The 20,036-nt window shown below is 38.2% G+C and overlaps 1 protein-coding gene across 3 annotated transcripts in view; it reads left to right on the top strand.

Annotated features, from left to right (window-relative positions):
- The window catches only part of LRP8 (LDL receptor related protein 8), a 246,887-nt gene extending 227,905 nt beyond the window's left edge, over window positions 1–18,982 (top strand). For all 3 annotated transcript variants that reach the window (XM_042464975.1, XM_042464974.1, XM_042464973.1), the window contains 8 exons: window positions 430–548; window positions 2,583–2,722; window positions 5,900–6,041; window positions 7,489–7,641; window positions 8,219–8,494; window positions 10,230–10,298; window positions 10,462–10,634; window positions 12,589–18,982. In XM_042464975.1, coding sequence (XP_042320909.1) covers window positions 430–548; window positions 2,583–2,722; window positions 5,900–6,041; window positions 7,489–7,641; window positions 8,219–8,494; window positions 10,230–10,298; window positions 10,462–10,634; window positions 12,589–12,627 — 1,111 coding nt within the window. In that variant the 3' untranslated portion in view covers window positions 12,628–18,982. The remainder of the gene's footprint in view (window positions 1–429; window positions 549–2,582; window positions 2,723–5,899; window positions 6,042–7,488; window positions 7,642–8,218; window positions 8,495–10,229; window positions 10,299–10,461; window positions 10,635–12,588) is intronic.
- The last annotated feature ends 1,054 nt before the right edge of the window (window positions 18,983–20,036 follow it).

Raw genomic sequence — 20,036 nt, 5'->3', positions numbered from 1 at the left:
TTGTCTCATGGAGGCACAGCTGTCCTGAAATGGGTTAATAAGTCTTCTTAATACAATCCAGTCAGCTAAACTTCCCTGAAGTGGTTTAAACCTTTTTAAAGGAGCCAGCATGTTCCAGTGGTTTGAAGACTGGAGTGTGACTCTGGTATTCAAATCCCAGCTCAGCAGTGTAAACCTACTGGGTGACCTTGGGCAAGTCACACTTTCTCAGGCTCAGAGGATGGCAATGGCAAACCACCTCTGAAGAAATTGGCCAGAAAAAAAAACATGATAGGTTTGGATTAGGGTGGTCATAAACTGGAAATGACTTGATGACACAGAACAAGTATGTAGCATTGCATCTTTAAATTTTAAAAAAGTAAACTTCAGATGGCACTTGGTGATGTCACAGGACCTTCCAGCATCAGGCTTCTGTCTTATCTGTTACAGGTTCATGTATTGGTCTGACTGGGGAGACATAGCAAAAATTGAAAAATCTGGGTTGAATGGTGTGGATCGGCAAGTGCTTGTTACAGACAACATTGAATGGCCCAATGGCATCACACTGGGTAAGTTGCAAAACTTCAGACCAGGTCATTTCCAAAGTTCATGAGATCAGAACACTCCAGAATACCAAATCAGATTGTTGGTCCAATAGTTCAGTATTTTCTATGTTGCGTGACAGCAACTCCTCAGGGTTGCAGGTACAAAAATCTTCAGGGATTCAGATAACGCTATATGGAGATGCCAGGGATAGCAATAGCAGATTTTTTTATATACTGCTTCATACTGAACTAAGCAGTCTCTAAGCGGTTTATAACTGTAAGCTAATTGCCCCCCAACAAGCTGGATGCTCATTTTAATGACCTCAGATGGATACAAGCCTGAGTTGAGCTTGAGCCCTGGCAGGTATTGAACTCACAACCTTATGGTTTTGAGTGAGTGGCTGCAGTACTGGCATTTAATCACTGTGCCACCAGGGCACCAGGGATGTTATATGGAACTATAGTTTTTTGTGGGTTTTTGGGCTGTGTGGCCGTGTTCTGGAAGAGTTTATTCCTGACATTTGGCCAGCATCTGTTGCTGGCATCTTCAGAGAACCAGCCACAGATGCTGGCAAAACATCAGGAACAAACTCTTCCAAGAACATGGCCACATAGCTGGAAAAACCCACAAAAAACTACAGATGCCAGCCATGAAAGCCTTCTACTTCACATTGGTATATAGAACTATTTGCCTGTTAAGTGTGTCCTCTACCCCTGAAAAATGGCCTTTTCCAAGAAGTTTGTAATGCTAACTAAGCAAGGGAGGGGGTGGAACTAAATATACAAGTCTCAGATGTGTTTTTCACCACTTATATATATGGCCAGTCAGTTCAGTCTAATACAAATGTTTGCTGATGCAGCTTATCCTGAGTTTCTCCTGCTGTTTCAGCAGTTTGTGTTTCATGCAAGCCTCCTTCAAAATCTTTCCATAGGGCCAAACTAAATGGTACATGTGGGTTTGATGATCAATCTACATACACTCCCTGTCCTAAACCTTTCTTTTAACTCAGAAATTCTGCATTTGGGAGCAGAAAGGCTAGATTGAAGAAAAAAGCTGGATAACCATTTCACCACTCATCCCAGCTCCATTTCTGCCATAAAGGAAATGATATGATCCTCCCTCCCCACTTATAAAAGGAGAAAAGCAATTTGAAGAAAGGTGATTTGGCGCATATGAAGAGTGGGTGGGAAGGGATGTGGCAGTCCCTCTCATGTCTTCTGCTGACACTGGCAGTCTCTCACAGCTGATGTTCATTTTTTAAAAGGGGAGTCACCAGTGTGTTCACCCACATCTTTCCTGTACCGTTTAGTCTGGCCTTCACCAGAATTAAATAAAACAAAATGAGCAAGAAAGATAGTAAACTAGTTGCAACACATATTTTGTCCTTGCAGATTAGCCACATAGGTAAGTGGCACCATAGTAAAGATTACGTTAGGTATGATTTTGAAACCTGGCAACTGTTTATGTTAAGATTAATGTAGCGAAAGAAGATTCTACAAGTAAGATTCTGAAGATAGCTTCTTCCATATCTTTTGTATATATCTGAATGGGATTGTCAAACTTGTCAGGTTACTTTTTTGGCCTACAACTCTCAAAATCATCCAGCCAGCATGGACTTTGGTATTCTGTGAGTTGTTGTCCAAAAAGATAAATTGCAAGCTGTGGTGTGAAAACACTACGTTCACATTTGCAGAGAGCAGTCTCCCCCAAAAAGTGGACTATATGGCACCTGAAAGCCTTGTACAAGAATTGCTCCTGAAGTGGTTTAGATTATACATACTGTTCAAGTCTGATTTGTTGCTAGATGCAGCACAGATGGGCTTAGGTCTGAAGACCAAGATCATGTTGCTTAAGAGAATCACCTACACTGAGAAAATTAACTCGGGAAGAAAAACCCACTTGTCATACCTGAACTCATGTTCATGTATATATATCCATGAGTTGTTTACAAAAAATATTTGGAGTTCTCCAAGATGTCAAAGCAGCACAAATACAGTAACATACTAAGAGACAAAGGCATTAAGATATCATTCTGCCTTGATATGTTTGCTCTTCAGATCTGTTGAATCAACGTCTCTACTGGGTAGATTCCAAGCTGCACTTGCTTTCAAGTGTAGATTTCAATGGCAGCAACAGGAAAGTTCTCATATCTTCTGTGGATGACCTGAGCCACCCGTTTGGAATAGCAGTGTTTGAGGTATGAGAACAGCACCTATGTGTAAATAGAAAGTGAAGTAAGGCAAGATTGTAATGAGAGGGGAACTCAACAAATTGGATAACAAGACTTATGGTCAAATTATGATTGTGGTGATGGATTTGGTTGCCATTGTAAAAATTGGAGACAAGTTCTGTCCCTTTGATGGTTGTGTAAAAGAAGGAATTCCAGCAGATGTTATTTGTTATGCTACCAGAAAACAACCAACCTCTGCTGAAATTCCCTCTAAGCAACCATTAAAGGTACAGGAACCATCATGTTCACTCTACAGTCCTAGTCATGAGACATGTCTATGTCTAAGCCATTTTTCTTATTCAGTAAATGTGGTAGTGGGACATCCTGGGACTGAAACAGTGTGAAGAGGATTGATACAAATGAAGAGGTGTGTGGCACCTTTAAACCTAACACATTTATTAAGGTACAGTGCGTCCTCGCCTTACGCGGGGGATCCGTTCCGGATCCCGCCGCGTAAGGCAAATTCCACCTATGCTCGAGCCCCATTGGAAACAATGGGGCTCGTGTGCGGTGGCGCGGGCGTTGCGGGGCGCAACAGGCGCACGCGCCCATTCAATTGAATGGGACGTGCCACCCCTTCTGCCCCGTGTGCGCGCCGCGGCTTGAGCGCGTACGCTCAAGTCCGTGTATGGCGCGGGCGCACTGTATGAGGTTTTGGTGAACACACAGCCTACTTCCTCAAATACAAGGAGTTCTGTCATATGCAATATATATGGCTCCGTGTGGGATGCAGCTCAGTAGAAGAAGTGGTGTGAGTGGAGCAAGACTCAGTGGGAGGAGAAAAGAAAAGCCTCAGGATTTTTAAAAAAATTAATTAATTTAAAATATACTGATTGGTGTGGTATGGGAGGAGGTCGGTGGGGTGGTGGTGGTGACAGAATGAGTTACCTCACTGGATGACACCAACCCTAGTGATGCCAGAAGTCCTCCGGCAGAATAAGTAAAATGAATAAAAATTCTCTTGTTCGTCTGGAGGCCTCCTTCCTTTCTTTCTCCCAAGATTAATGTTGTATCGCTTTTGCTTTTTTGCATTCTTCCAAAGTTATCACTCAAAATCTTTTCTTACTGGTAGGAATTTTGTAAATTGCACATGGGGAAAAACTGATGCATTTTGTCAATAAAGTACAAGAAGTTTAGAATTTTTAAATTGGTTCTTTAAATTGTATAATTGTTTGTTTCAGCAATAAGTTTCTTTGTTTTCTAAAATTTTGTTTCTCAGAATGTTTAAATATCTGAACAAACCTAAAGCCAAGGGATTTAATAGCAAAAGTATGGTGCCAGTGTCATCCTTTCCGTTATCGGTTAGAATGAAAACAAGATCATCTCTACATCCATACTCTCATAAACTGTTTTTCACTTCTCCAGTCAGTGTTATAAAATATATTGCCATTTCACCTTTGTCTTTTTCTTTCTGCAAGGAAAGTTAGAGCTCTGTAGTTAAAGATAACCTTTCAAACCCACTTTGTCCTTTTACCTCATCTCCTAATTGATAGGAGCTGTTACTATGTGTACCTCACCTTGAATCACAAAGAAAGATATATTTGCTAGCCCTTGAATTACCCTTCTCTACTGTCTATCCTGAACTACAGAGTTCATCTCTGTGAAATTGTCAGGGACTTGCTGTACATAGAAACTAGCTTAATACAGCTCACACCTTTGGAGGGAGAAGGACAATTAGCCTAGAATGCTATTTTCACTGGATGCCAAGGGATCACTCTGCTTTTTAATAAATCCCCTCAAATCCTATTCAGGAACCATCATGACCACAGAAGTCAGGGAAATGTGACTGAGAGCTTAAACTGGCCTTTTGATAATGAGATAATGCACTTGGTTATGGCAAGCTCACAAGTAGCATGTTTTTCTTTCCTTGTGGTATTTTTGATAGACATCACAACCATGTAGAATATAGTGTGTGGAAAGTGCAGCTCATAGCCAGATAAATGGTAGTCCGGGGAGTGAGGGGAGGATTTGACAGCTGAAAATAACAGGTTTGGAAGGTTGCTGTCTGCCCACTGCTGGTGACAAAGAATTTATATTGGGCCAGAGTGCTTCCACACCTAGAAGAGTTCTACACTCATACTGTACTTTTTACACACAGAGAGCCCTTTCCAATTGCTATCCAGACATGGAGGTGGTGGGGAAGTGGTTGTTGTTTGTGTGTGCATGTGTATGCATATGTTGGGTGCATGATGTTGACTGATGCCTTGGCCATGACAGGGCAAGGCAGCCACCCACTGTCAGCTTATGGTTCCCATTTCTGTAAGTCAGTGAATCCAGGTTTAGTCCAGGCTCTAAAGGTGTCTCCAAGGTCTTGAGCTCTATTGCTTAATAGGTCTAGTGCTTTGGATAGCTCCTTTAGAACAAGCCGAAAGCTGGAATGGATTCACAGCCCTGCTGACATGGGACCCCACCACTGCTACCATTTTCACATGTTCTTTCAGTCTCTGTGGGTATTAGGAGAGGAGAGGGGGTTTGTGTGAATCTGTGTTGAAGCATTACCTTCTAAAAATTAGGTGGACAAAGTAGAGCTGGCCTGGCCACACAGATCTAGGTGTTGTGAATTGCTTAAAATAGTAGCTTTGCAGAGGTAAGAAATGGTGTCGAAGTGATGCAGGGAGATAATAAAGCTTAGCCCTAGAGGCTGGGTTGGGGGTAGAATTCTGCCACTTGGGCTCTCATTCAGGTAGCCAAATGACTACAAAATACTGTACACGTTCATTTATTGATAGTTCTTTCAGTCCTCAGGAAAGACCCAACAGAAGTTAATTGTATGCTCATCTGCTTTCTTTATATCTGGAAAAACAGGGTATTTATTCAGTTACTAAAAACCTTTTCAAAGATTCCTAAGAAATACATGGTGCTCAAAAGACTTCAGTTTTTTAACCTTTTTTTAACCACAAATAAGACTTCCCGTCCAGTGAACTCTGCCCATGATTATTTTTATTTAGCTTAGTCGGTTTTAATATGTAGTTTTTAATCTTGCATTGTTTAATCTTGTTTTAAGGGGGGGCATTATGTATATATGGCTGTATTTTAACCTGTTGTAAGCCTCTTTGATTGCCTGGCAAAAAGCGGGATAGAAATAAAAAAATATATTTTATTTTATTTATTAGTTTGTACATGATACAACATCTGTTTTTGCAGGACAGGGTGTTCTGGACTGACTTAGAGAATGAAGCCATTTTCAGTGCCAATAGGCTGAGTGGTCTGGATATCTCCATTTTAGCTGAGAACCTCAACAACCCACATGATATTGTAGTCTTTCATGAGCTGAAGCAACCTAAAGGTGAGTCATATTTCCATTGTGGACTACAGTTAATTCAGTATAAAAAAGAGGTGGGAAACTCTGGTAGCCACTGCAACCAACTGTTGACTACCTCCCCCTCCCCAAAAGCTAACAAAGAAAATCTGCTTCCACTAATTAGGATGATGTTGGCAAACCAATATTTTAATAGAATAGTCTTTCGTTTCTTAATTTGTTTTTATTATCCTGCTTGCAATTCCTTTCACTATTGTCGTTGCTCTCCAGTAAAGTAGATAAGCTGTTCTGGCAGGACGGAAAGTGACTTCATTGGAAGGTGCCTTGGCTTTCATCTGCTATTTCCAAACTCTTCTGCAGTTCCTTAGAGTACTGCCACAGCTGCAGTCAAGGGAGATACTTAATAAATCATAATTTAAACCACTGCTTGATGATAGTGAGGATAGTCAAATTCTGAAAACTGTAATTGTATCTGCGAGTATCATTAGGCCCCAAAAATCTACAGAACATTTTGATCTCCAAAAAAAAGTAGTACTGTATATAAGTAAGCCCTTTTAGGTTTTTCTGCACTGTGTTAGTGCCCTCTGCTGCTCATATAGTGTCTTTCAAAACAGTGAAATGGCTAAACAATAAAACTCAGCCTTCTAATGCCTTGATATTAACACTGTTTCACCGGAAATGAATCATATGAACTTAGAGAATTCTCATAGCATATCAGAGCAGAGAAACAGATGCAATTGTTTTTCTTCTATGCTTCAATACATGTAGTTTGCTACATGGAATTATATCCTATGAGAGAAAACGTGTGGGAAATGTTTTAAGTTCAGGATGTGCAACCTTAGTTTTATTATTTTATATAAGGGATATCATTTTTTATGTCCCAGATATATCTAAAAACTCACTGAAACAAACAATAAGAAAAAATTTCTGCTACTGCATTCCTCCAAAATTATCAGCTCTCTCTTGAAGCAAGGCAATTTCTCTTTAGTAAAATGTAACATTTGTTGATTTTTTAAAAATGGAAATGCATTTTTGGTCACTTCTGTTTGTTTGTTTGTTTGTTTGTTTGTTTAAAAACCAGATATTTGGGGGGGCAGGTAGTAAACAGTGGGTTGCAGTGGCTACCAGAGTTGTCCACATCTTTTTTTAGGTAGATCTATTTCAGCTGGAGATGAGCTGATTTCTAATGGCAGATATGCCTCATTGCAATAGGGTTTGCACTGTAAGAAACAAAAATATCCTTTTAGTGTTTTTATATTTGAATATTGCTTTGGAATATGTTTATGAAAACTGTACAAAATCTCTTTAAAATAAAAATATTCCCACCACTTTATTTATATAATATTTGCAGTTTAAAATACTTCAAGATTATAAGATTCAGAGGCTGTGAATATTTCATGGTTCTGAGTGTACAATAAATTACTGACAGGAACATTTAGCTTAAATCTCTCTTATTTTCTCTTCCTGCTTATAGCTCCAAATGTTTGTGATCTTAGTTCCCTGCCAAACGGAGGCTGTGAATACCTTTGTCTTCCTGCACCCCAAATTTCTCCACATTCTGCGAAGTATACATGTGCTTGTCCTGACAACATGTGGTTGGGGCTTGACATGAAAACATGCTCTCAAGGTAAAGAGAATAGCCTTCACACTATAAATCTTCCCATGCACATCTGGTCATCTTGTCAATTGATACAACACTACATGTAATCCTTGCAATTCTGGTTTTAACCAGTTTTTATTTACTGTTTTTTCTGCCTCTCTTCTCAATCATTTCCCTTCTAAACTTCAACCATAAATTATAAATCATTCAAGTCTAAGTTTGTAAGATTTCATTTTTTGTGGATGAGATTCTAGCTAATCGTTTCCTGTATCTTCCCCAACTCTTCTGTATCCTTAAGGACACAAGAGTCTACCATATGCCAGTGACTGGGGAGGTGAAAAATAATAGAGATAGGAGAGGAAAAATGGGTACTTACTCTGTCCTGTATAGCTAGCTGTATAACTTAGAAGGAGGTGGCTTGCTGTATCCTAAACATACTGATATCTTTTCAGTAAATATTTGCATAATCAGCTATCCAGAATTTCACATAGACTTCTAAATGTGGAGAATTTTCCATCATCTGATTTAGACAACCCCCAATTTCTGGAATAAATTAAGTAGAATGATGTATCTGTTGTTGATTATATATTGCTTATGTTTTCAGAGCTTCCAGCTACCTCAACTAGTGTGCCTACTACTACTACTACTTCTTCTACTACAACTTACTTGCCCAACTTTACTGATGTTAGTACTGCTCTTATAATGACAACAACTACCACCATTGTTACAACTAATAATACCAGCAACATTAGTACAGAAGGCCAAGAAACCACATCGCATGTCTTCCTTGGTACTACAAGCCTTCGTTCACACACAACCACATCCAGCTTAGCAGAATCCAAGATAACGACAACAGGAAACAGCGGTCTCTCCCAGCACTGTAAGCCAATATGGTTATTTTGTTCTTTCCTCTTGGAACTTGGGTAACTAGTCTGGTAATAGTGCACTGCATTGAATTGGCAGCCTGCATAGCTATGAGGTGGTAACACAAGGTTCTTTAATCTGTTCTTCTTATTCAGTTATATAAATGCTGTCTCTTTTACATTAATTCTTATCTGCATTGTGAACGATGTACAGTGTTACCCCGGGATACGAATGCGCCGCCTTACGAAATTTCCGGGTTACGAAAAAATCCAATTGAAAAAAACTGTTCCGGGTTACGAAGGTTATTTCGGGTTACGAAAAATTTTTTGGTGCTTTTCGGCGCTTTTTCGCACCAAATCGCGGCTTTTCCCCATTAGCGCCTATGGGGTTTCGGCTTGCGAAAGCCTTTCGGGTTACGAAAGCGGCGGCGGAACGAATTATTTTCGTAACCCGGGGTAACACTGTAGTTTCATAAGCTTCTTCAATTACCTTTTTTTCTAATGGTGATTGAAGAAGCTTATGAAACCAGATCCTCCATAATGGAGATAGGGGTTCATCTAAAAGAAAGAACACTTGTCTCTATTGTGGAGGGTCTGATGCTAACCTCTGTGTTTATCCATTTGTACTTGCAGGTTAGCCTGAACTCCCAATCTCATATTGTTACTGCTAGTACCCTAAATGGCCATTCAGTAAGATAATCCTTGCATAATCCTGCAGTATGGCATAATTATAAAGTCTTGGTTGCAGAACAAATTGCCAGACATTTTACTTCCCAGTGTTAGAATTCCTGAGGAACAAAATATAGATCAAACACTGTCATTTAAGTATACCAACCTCAGTAATATATCACTCCTTATCTTTGTTGGAAAGTTGGTTTCCAACTTAGTTGGAAAGATGTTGTAAGTAATCATTTGCACATTTTTAAAAAAAATACAGAACTACAGTAGATTAGATTTCTGACTTAGTATACTCTAGAAGCCAGGACAAAAACTGGATTTCTTTCCCCCACTGCTGTTTTATGTGCAAAAAGCTCTTTTCAGGCTTCAAATCAAATCAGTGAAGTTGTGTGCCTTTTGAAACAGAGTTCGTTCTTATGTGTTAACTGACTTACCAAATAACAAGAATGTTGGCATTTCTCTGTCCAAAGAAACCTTGAGAACATGAATACATAGTGCTGGATAACTGAATCCAAAGACTCTACTTGCATAAGAAACAATTATTTGACAAATAATAGCAGATCCTCATATTTTTATTTCTGAGATAGGCCTCCTATTTGCTTGTATAATGACATTATCAAATCTTAGTTCACATACGTGACTAACTTTGCTTTTCAGCTGTGTTCATCATTGTATATGAAATTTCGGGCATGAAAAGGTCACAATGTCCAGAATCCACTAACTGCTGAAATACTGTGGATGCCATAGTCCAAAATAAGTTTTCCAAGTCTGGGTGAAAATACACAAGTGTCACCATGTGATTTCCAAATCAAGCTGGAGTGGCTCTAAAAATCTGATACCCAAGTTATATCCATACATTTGCCTGCAGATTCTTCTTCCTTTAAGTTTGGGACTTCCTAAGCTATGCAAATGATTTTGGGCAGAATGTTCTCTATACTTTTGTAAAACAAAAACAAAAAAAGCTGGGGGGTGGTGGTGGTGGTGGAATAAATCATAATTTTGTGTCAACAGAACCTCCATCCTATATATCACAATTCTTATTCTTGGTCTGAATCTGATTTTCTGTGGTTACAGATGCTAACAATGGACAAAGTTTTGGATCAACTGTGATGGCAGCCATTATTGGAATTATTGTTCCTGTTGGTAAGCATGTTTTTGCCTTATTTAGTAGATGAATTTTCCTGTGCATTTCAGTATTTGAAATGTGATCTTACATAAAGAATTAAGACTATAGAACAGGGAGAACTATAGTTTCCTTATGACAACTAGAAATGTTTATTTTTTCTATTTCTGCCTTTTCCTCCAGTGGTAATTGGTTTGTTATGTATGGGAGGGTACCTAATCTGGAGAAATTGGAAACGGAAAAACACGAAAAGCATGAACTTTGATAATCCTGTGTACAGGAAGACAACTGAAGAGGAAGATGAAGATGAAATCCATATTGGAAGAACAACACAGATTGGACATGTGTATCCAGCAGTAAGTATCTGATGATGCTTTTCTGATCAGTCTTTTAGAATTATCTTAAATGAACAGAAATTCAGTAGTTGGCCATCCATATCCACAGATTTCTTATCTATGGATACAAGCATCCATGGCTTGAAAATATTCCAAAGAATAAAAATTCCAAACAGCAAATTTTGATTTTATTATTTTATATAAGGGTCATCATTTCAGTACACCACTTTATTTAATGGGACTTGAGTATCCATAGATTTTGGTATCCATAAGGGGTCCTGGAACCAAACCACAATGGATACCAAAGATCCAGTATATAAGCAGCCCCTTTGTACCAATCAAAGGATTTTACTGTGCATCAACAACTAATTAAATCTTACAGTATGGAGGTAGGAAATCCGAAGACTGCACAGCTGATATCCATTCTAAGATCACCACTTCCAGCGATACAAACATGTAGGAAAAGTACAGTAAAGGCCAGGCACACATGAACTACAGCGAACATACATGAACTACAGTGAACATTCCATGAAGTTAGGGCTGTGCAATTCTCGCTTTTTATTACAGTTCTATTCTAAGCATGGTTATTTGGGAGGAAATGGTATTTGGGACAGATACCAAATATAATGTTTTGATGGATTCATCGTACGGTATGGGTGAGCAAGAGTAGATCTTCATTTATCACAAGCAGAGGCTGGAAGTCACCTGTTGCCCATTTAGCAGACTTCTCTACGATTTTAGCCTGCATGTAGTTTTAAAGTACAAATCGGTTTCTTGTGATGAGTTGGTCCCATTGAAATATGTGTCCTGAGCTATCTCTGAAGATTGATAGTGTTGGCATAAATGAGGATTTGATTTAGGACTTCAAAACTAACTACTTCAGCCATTTCAGCTACATTGATTCCAGCAGATTTATGGGTTTATTGGGAATTTAATCTAGTGGTAGGCAACTTAATGCCTCGTGGTGCTTTGGACAATTCTCATAGTCAGTGTCCATTGGTCGTATGGTGTCATATGCTCTGAGATTTATGGAAAGTGTTGCTAAACATATCTAGAGTGTGCTAAATCTCATATGCTCTGGGATTTATGGAATTTGTCATTAAAAGTATCTAAAGGGTTGCTTATCCCAGATCTAATTTAAGGTCATATGGTATATAATGTCAGAAAACCAATAATTCATTAATTGAATGGCCCACCAATGGATTTGGGGCAGCCTGTGACGATGTGGAACAACTTCAAGGCTCCTCTGCTGCTCAGCCTCCTTCTGAGGTGAGGATGGGCCGGAGGAGGAGGAAGAGTAAATGCTCACCCCTGAAGGTTCCTCCACCACTGGGTTTTCTCCCAACAAGAAGGCCAGGTGGTGGAGAAGGAAGAGGGGTGAATGCTCACCTCTGAAGGCTTCGCTGCTGCTGGGTTTTCCTCCAAGGAGAAGGCTGGACAGTGGAGGAGGAAGAAGGGCAAACACTTGTTCTGCAAGGCTTCTCCGCCATTCAGTTTTCTCCCGAAGAGAGGCAGAGGACAACAGAATTACTGTTAATGATATTAATTAATAATAATAAATAATTGTTAATTAATTAAAATCTATATGCAGCCCAAAGAAGTTTTAGTTATTTTAATTTTGGCCCCTACCTATTCCAAGTTGTGTAGGTCTGTCTTAAACAAACAAACAAACAAAGATTTAATGGAACCATCTGCAGAACTCTGTGTGTCTGTCATTAGTTTATCTTTCTGTAACTTTTGTTCATCATTCTCAACATTCTGAAATGCCACTTTACTGACATTCCTACCCCCAAGATGCAGTTCCTTTAGTCCTCCGCCCTATTATTATTAAGAGCATTGTTTCAGCATTATTAATTAATACCCACTCTAGGCTCACAGGGCAGTTTACAGAACAATAAAAAGACATTTCTTGCTATTATGCTTAACAAGCATCTGAACTTAGCAGACTAACCAGTTTCTTTCTCCTTCTCCACAGCGTGTAGCACTAAGTCTAGAAGATGATGGGTTGCCCTGAGAAGATCACACCTGCTCCAGCCCTACAGCTGGTGGACTGATAGATATGCACTGAACACATCTGCTGTGGATCATGGAATCCACCTTCTTTTACCCCCTTTCCCCTGCCACTTTAATTATTATTTATGTTGCAGAAAGGTAACCACAAAGTTGTAATGAACTGCAAACATCCAAAGGATGTGAGAGTTTTGTATGTATAATCTTTTATACACCTTTTTAACTTCTTGCACTATTCATCTATAATAGTGAGAAGGCTGCTCTACTGCTGAGCTACTAACTTGGTGTATACAACCAGCCAGACCGAAGGGTCAGTAGCTTACATGTCATTTTTTAAAACTATATTTATAGAAGTTTTGTAAATATATCAAACATACTTTGTGGCTATCCATCAACATAAAAAAGAGGTCTATTCAAGCTGTTTAGGATATTTATTAACAAACTCTGGATATAAGATTTATTCTGTAAATATACTTAGAAAATGAAAGTATTTATTTTTTTGTACGTTCGGCTCGCTGTGCATAGATTATCTGTGTCTATGCCTATCAAAGGTAGATAGGTATATAGACATTTCCTTATATAAATATATATAAATATATATATAATAAATCTATATATACATAAATAAAAGAATATATTTTAGAAAGACTAACCCAGCAGTATGGGAAGTAGGGTAACAGAATTCTTATGGAACATTTTGTGGAAAATTTGCTTTGACATTTCAAGCCACTAAGTAAGCATTGCAGCTGTTATAATAGGATAGTTGATGAAGAACAAAGTGCTCCCATGACGAACAAACCAAATTTTGTCCAGACTAATGAACCAGTTTAGACTGTTGCACAGAACTGCCTCACTCCAGCAAAACCTTGCAAACATACGGCATGTTCATTAATCGCACCGACCCTCCCGCAAGAGATTTCCTGAAGACAGAGCTTGAAAAGGTTAAAAAAAAAAATGGACTTAAGTTTCTGGCTGGGGGATTCTGAGTTGTAATTCAGGAAAGTAACTTTTTAAAGACCTTCAGAAAGGATTGCATAGATGGACATGCTCTCTCTCCTAAAGTGCCCACTGGATAAAGAGCAATGCCTGCAGTTCTCAATCACTAAACTGGCACATTTGCAAGCTTCTTAGCAAATTTACAAGATGTCCATCCCATCAAGCTCAGTGAGATGTACTTCATACTAAGCATTTTTTTTTTGGGCAATTACTTGTTAGTTTTACTGGAACTTTTCAGCTTAAAGAATCTGTGACAAGGACTGTTCTTTTCTTACTCAAAAAGAGGTGTTTACAAATGGCAGCTTGTTTTCTCCAAGAGCATGTCAATAACTAAAGACTGTTCTCGCACTGATAGTAGCTGTAACAAACAATCTTAAATGTGCATATTTAGAATTAAGTCCCACTGGGTCAGTGGAACGTATTGACAAGTAAATGTGAATTGGGTTGTAAAAACAATAATTGTGGAGTGCAGGATATTAGTAGTAATCTTGGTTAATATGTACATTTTGTTCTTTAGCCATACATAGATCAAGTCAGGTGGTATCTGTATCACACCTAATCTCATCTGTTACTTAGACAAAAGCCACTGTTCTGCTAACATGCATTAGTGGTTGATTCAAATATAGCCATTTGATGGCTTTTATACTGGCCTGGAGGTGGGCAACTTCCAGGGGCTGGAAGTCCATACCAGCCTCCTAGAACCCTCAAGAACTCCCTCCCCCTTTATTTGGCCTAAAAATGACCAACTGTCCTTCCAGGAGCTTCCAGTGGTGTGATTACTCATTTTTGGAGAGTCATATTTCTAATTTAGCCTTTTTAAAGCCCCCCCCCCCAACTTTAAAATGGCCTAAAATAGCTAATGTTCCACTTAGAAACTTCCAAAGGTATACTTTTAGGCCCGTTAAAATTGGAAGGGGGCTGAGACTGCATGCAATCCAAGGTCTTCAGTTTACTTCACTCCACTGCTGACTGTACTAACTAGCTGCCTGCTATTTATTCATTGGTGCTAATAATATCAGATCATTACACATCATTACATTCTTCTGGATTAGCCTGTCATGTATTTTAAATATGTATAATTTATGGAGAGGGGGTGTATTTTTATTTTATTTTATTTTATTTGGTATTAAAAGACAGTTTTAGCACCAGCCCGTTCAGTGTGGAAAGTAAAAGCAGTACTGGAGTTTCTTGCAGTGCCTGTGCTTTCAATTAAGTGTTTCCTGTTTGCAGATCCCCCTCTTTATTACTTCTTGTGGTTTACATCTGGCTGAGTGTTCCTTGAATAACCTCTTTTAATTACCCCAAATGTTGGATTCCCTTCCATGGCACAGCTTTAATTACAGTCTTCCACTTTTTAAAAGTGTGCATAGTAAAATACCAGCACTTCACTATTGCAAGCAAACCAGTAATTAAAAAAACTATTAAACCAATATCTGACAAAGGAAAAACAAGATTGTTTAAGAGGCAGTTCATCACTATTCCCCAGTTGCTACAGGAAGAAATAAAACCAGCAGACCTTAAACAGGAAGCATTGAAAAAAATATATTTGCCCAACACAACTGATGTTAATAAACATTAAAAAATAATATGGGTCATGAGGGAAGTAATATGTTACTATATTCATGTTGAGCTATAGCTAAGTAGGGCTAAAAATTGCCCCTTCTAGTCCAAAAGCAAACTAAGTCATCAACTTTATGATGCCCACACAGGCTTGGCTGACAAATGACAAACTCACTTGTTTGCATTTTGCTTATGGTGACAACATTCTTCTGCAACTTATTTCTTCAACTACAGAATGTTAAAGGAAATGAAACTGAAAACTATTGTACTCCAGAGAATATATCTACTTCATCACATTCTTTATTATTTCATTTTGATTTGGTTTGTGTTACTGGGTCTGGTACTATTTTTGGTATATTTCCCTACATTTTCTAGGAGACTTGTCCTAGGAGATTTGGGTGTTAGGAAGGCATCCTCAACATCCTCTCCATACCAACAGCTTGATGTGAAGGGAGGAGGAAATAACTTTAACACAACAGCCCTGTGCCTGTCATTTTCCTCAGGACTTACATTTCACTAAGTTAAATGAGTTATATAATGATGAGTTGCATTTAAATTGCAACCTAAATTTTATTTGTAAGATTCTTTAGTAGTTTAGATTCTTCAGGAGAATAAATGACCTTTTCTGTTTCTGGAGGAGAGAAACAACAACAAAAATCCTACAGAGATCTCTATTAGCTTATAGCAATTTTTTTAAAAAATACTTTTGAAAATGAGGCAGGCTGGGACGCTGGCCTGAATGATGGTAATATTTGTACAAATTTAATTATGCCTTTTTAACAAGGTACTAATTTCAATGTGAAAAGCCACTGAAATGGAACATTGCCCACAGAGAATTAATGTCAGGATCCAAGCTAACATAGCAGTTTCTCATGCTGTTTTCAGTGGCAGAATGCATTAAAATGTGCTAGTTAAGATCTATTTTCATTCATACACATTGAGAACCCATTTCTGGAGACTTGATTCATACCATCAATTTGTACGTCAGGACTGAACAGACTTCTCCATAATATGTTTCAGTTATAATTGCTTGTTTATATGAAGGTGTAGGTATTTGTAGGTCTTGGGAATATTACTTTTGCGGACTATAAATCTCAGAATCCCACATCTAGCCTGGTTGCATTAAGTGTTGAATTAAGATTTCTGGGAATTATAGTCACTAGAAGGCCACAAACTTATCCAAACTTCAGATATTTATTGCACCTTCTCGTACAATACTTTCCAGTTGTATTACAGATGTTTACCAGGAGCTCTGCAACTAAAACATCAATAAAGATGAGTCTTCCCGCACCACTACCACTCCACTTCTTCGGTGTATTCTACATTAAACCTTTAATTGATATGGGGACAGTGATGAAGACCTAGAGAGTCCATGTGGTCTAAATGTTATCTAAAATACATCCCCAGTGTCCCCTGCAATACACAGGGTTCCTTAGCAGACACGTGGATATAAAAGGGTCCTTGAAGTCAGAAAGAAAACTATTGAACATAAATGTAAGAGCATATCTTCTCATGTTTGGGAAACTCTGGCTGTGGTTCAGTTTAAGTTAAGCACCTGTACATCCCTTTGATTTAAGTGGAAGACCTAAAGAATGTCTCACATTTATTACCATTATCAACTCATTATCCGAGAAGCTCAGAGCAGTCCACATGGCCTCCTCACTTTATCCTCTCAACAACTTTGTTGGGTTAGGTGAGCTGAAAGAGTGAGCCACACAGCCAAGAAAGGATCTGAATCTTTTAAGGTCTCAAGATTGCCTAGTTTTGACTAGATCATGCCACATCTAGCCATATGCATGTACTAGAATACTCAACGCCAAACCTTTAACGGTTCTATGGTCTGACTTTGCTCCAGCTCCAGTTCTGTGCAGTCTTATTTAACAAATCTTTGAGTGCAGAAATCCCAGTAGATTTCCTGATACTGACCTTGTGTGCTGGCTAGTAGGCCTAGAACTATAAAACCTATTAATATAAGTCACTAGAAGCCCTGGACTGACTTGCATTTGGGGGGGGGGGGAATACTTACTATTGTGTTAATTTGGGCCTTGGATTTGAACAGCTGCCTGCTTTTGTATTTGAGTTGAAGGAATCAATTATAAAACTGGATTTTTTGAATGATATCAGGTTGCACAGCTTAATACGTGAATGCAGATTGTAATGTCTTAATGGGTGTTATACATAATTAGGAAAGAGAAGAACTGATAGAAACTGCTCACACTAATAGTTAAATGACACTCTGAAGCCCTTCTGGCTTTTTTCCCTTAACAGATTATTTTCTGGTAAAAAGAGAAGAAAAATGTGGGAGTGCTACCAGTTGAAGGAAGATGTGATCCAGATCCTCCCTTAAATTCCATGAATGAGATAGTGTGATGACATAATTTAAAAAAAAATAATTTATAAGTACTCGGCTCTGCTAGATTGTGCTAGTAATTTACTTGCATCTATACACTGCAGGTCACGATCTTGCCACTTCAGACAAAATACATGTGGAACTGTAAGCTTCAAGTGCTATACCTACATGAGCAATGAACCCAAACACACCCATGTAATGATTTTACTGTATCGGCATCTACTGAAACCTCCCAAAATATGCATGAAATTAAGCTTGTATTCTCTCCAACAGGAGCTGTGGTCTCATGATTTCAGGAGCTGCTTTTACATGCATGGCATCTTGCACACAGCTTTGATAGATGCCTTTTTTCATTGTAAACCATTGGCATTTCCTTCTGTGTTTTAAAAGCAGTTTATTAACCAGACTATTGAAAGAAGGGAGAGAGCACCTGCATTCAATAAAAGTGTTGGATGCCCATGTAACACTCAGTGCTCAGCTTCTTTATCACAGCCAAGCAGCAAGTTCTTGTTGATAAATGAGATGACGCTCCAGTTGGCTCCCTGAACTGTCTCCACTGAAAAAATGGTTTGCTGTGAAAGCTGTGTTCATGGTGATGTATCTGTAACAGTTCATTCACTGGAAGTCATCCCTTGGTGAGAAATGAGGATAACCTGTAGGTTTAGGCCAGTCCCACATGTCTTAGTTAAAGGTACAAGGATGTGGTATAATTTGTACTTTAGAAATGATATAATTCTAGCTGTTTGCATCAAATATGTATTGCAAAATAGAGATGGCTAATTTATTTCTGCTAGATTTCAAAATAGAAGCCCATGAGTAAATACATACTTCTGAAGAAACCTGGGAGTAGGGATTCAGTTTGGTCATTATTTCAGCTGCTCTGCTCAGATATTACAAGGTCGTGCACTATGTGCATGAAGAACAGAATGGAAAGGAGAAGATAATTTGTTTGTAATAACTGTAACTAACCTCAATCTGTAAATAGATTTGATGAATCTACAGTTTTGATACTTTTTTAAAAGCAGATTCTTGTACAAATACCATGTGTAAAAAAAGCTGGGATTTCCTCCCATTGTAAAATACTATGGTGTAATGTTTTCCTGCTTTCCACTTTCACAGATTTGTAATGTAAATCAATAACCTTCCTTTTTTAAAAAAAGAAAGAGAAAATGGATTATTTTCAGTACATAATTGGGAACATTAGACTCTTGTTTAACATTGTAACCATTTTGGACCTCTGTCTTGTCACTGAAGTTCCATTAGGATGCATTCTTGCTTGGTGCCTTTTGTGTTTCTGTTTTTATTCTGAACAAAAGGTCTAGGGATATGGGATGGGGGAGGGCTGTGATAAGATTTGCTGTACTTACATCAGTAGGGGATACTGAAAACCAAATGAATACATTTGTAAGACAGTGCACTGTTTCTATAGAGAGATTAAATTTTTTATTGGCAACTTGCAATGTATTCTTATTTGACAACACTTGAGTACTGAAAAGAATATAAAATGATTTCAGCTAACTGCACAAAAATTACAATACACATGATTTTAGTAGCTCAGTTCCAAAAAAAGCATACCAGTTATAGATATTACGATACATTTGTAGTCCTCATGGGAGGTGGAGAGAGAAACACCACCTCTTTGAAGTTTGCAAAAACTTCCTTGCCGAGCTCATACATACATATTGTTTATTGATTAGCCCTTAGGCCATATCAAAATAACACAAAGCAGATAAAACACGCTATAAAATTCTACAGAAGGTCTATAGAAATTTAAAAAGCTAAATATAATAAATGTAAAGTATGAATAAAATACCGTACAGATACCATCTGAATGCCATACAATTTAAGTACAAAACCCATAAATGAAACAAAATTATAAAACTTCATTATAAAAATCTATATAAAAGATTCAAAGTATTAAAATGGGTAAAGGGGGGGGAATACAGCTTCAAAATGATAGTACATAAAACAAAGATTGAACATCAATTACACATCAAAATTCCTCATCACTTCTACAGTTGACCCCAACTGTCCCCACATATCTAGCTCTCAACTGTATTGCTTTACATAGAAACCGAGCTGTGATAATAGATATTTTGAATCTTGACCACTCATGAAGTATGAATTTCTAACATGGGTATCCCAGAACATTGATTATTCACTTGGATTACTATTATTTGATTAAATTTTACAAGCTTTGGAAGTGTCCAGGTATCTGAAGATTGACTATCCAAACATTTATTTCTCATAAGTGAAGGTGACATAACAACAAAGAGTTTATTTAAGGACATTTAGCCACCCTTGTTTCAAAAAAAGGACCACAGTATAGCTTACATTATATAAATATTTAAAAATTATCACTTACATTCTCCATCAGCTATCAGCTATACCTCTTTGTAACTAAGGCTGCACCCACACTGCAGAAATAATCAGGTTTGACACGACTTTGACTGTCATGGCTCAGTGCTGTGGGATTCTGGGAATGGTAGTTTGCTGTGGAACCAGAG

The sequence above is a fragment of the Sceloporus undulatus genome, chromosome 4, assembly GCF_019175285.1.
Source record: "Sceloporus undulatus isolate JIND9_A2432 ecotype Alabama chromosome 4, SceUnd_v1.1, whole genome shotgun sequence".
Lineage (NCBI taxonomy): Eukaryota > Metazoa > Chordata > Lepidosauria > Squamata > Phrynosomatidae > Sceloporus > Sceloporus undulatus.
This window is presented reverse-complemented; position numbering and strand designations above follow the sequence as displayed.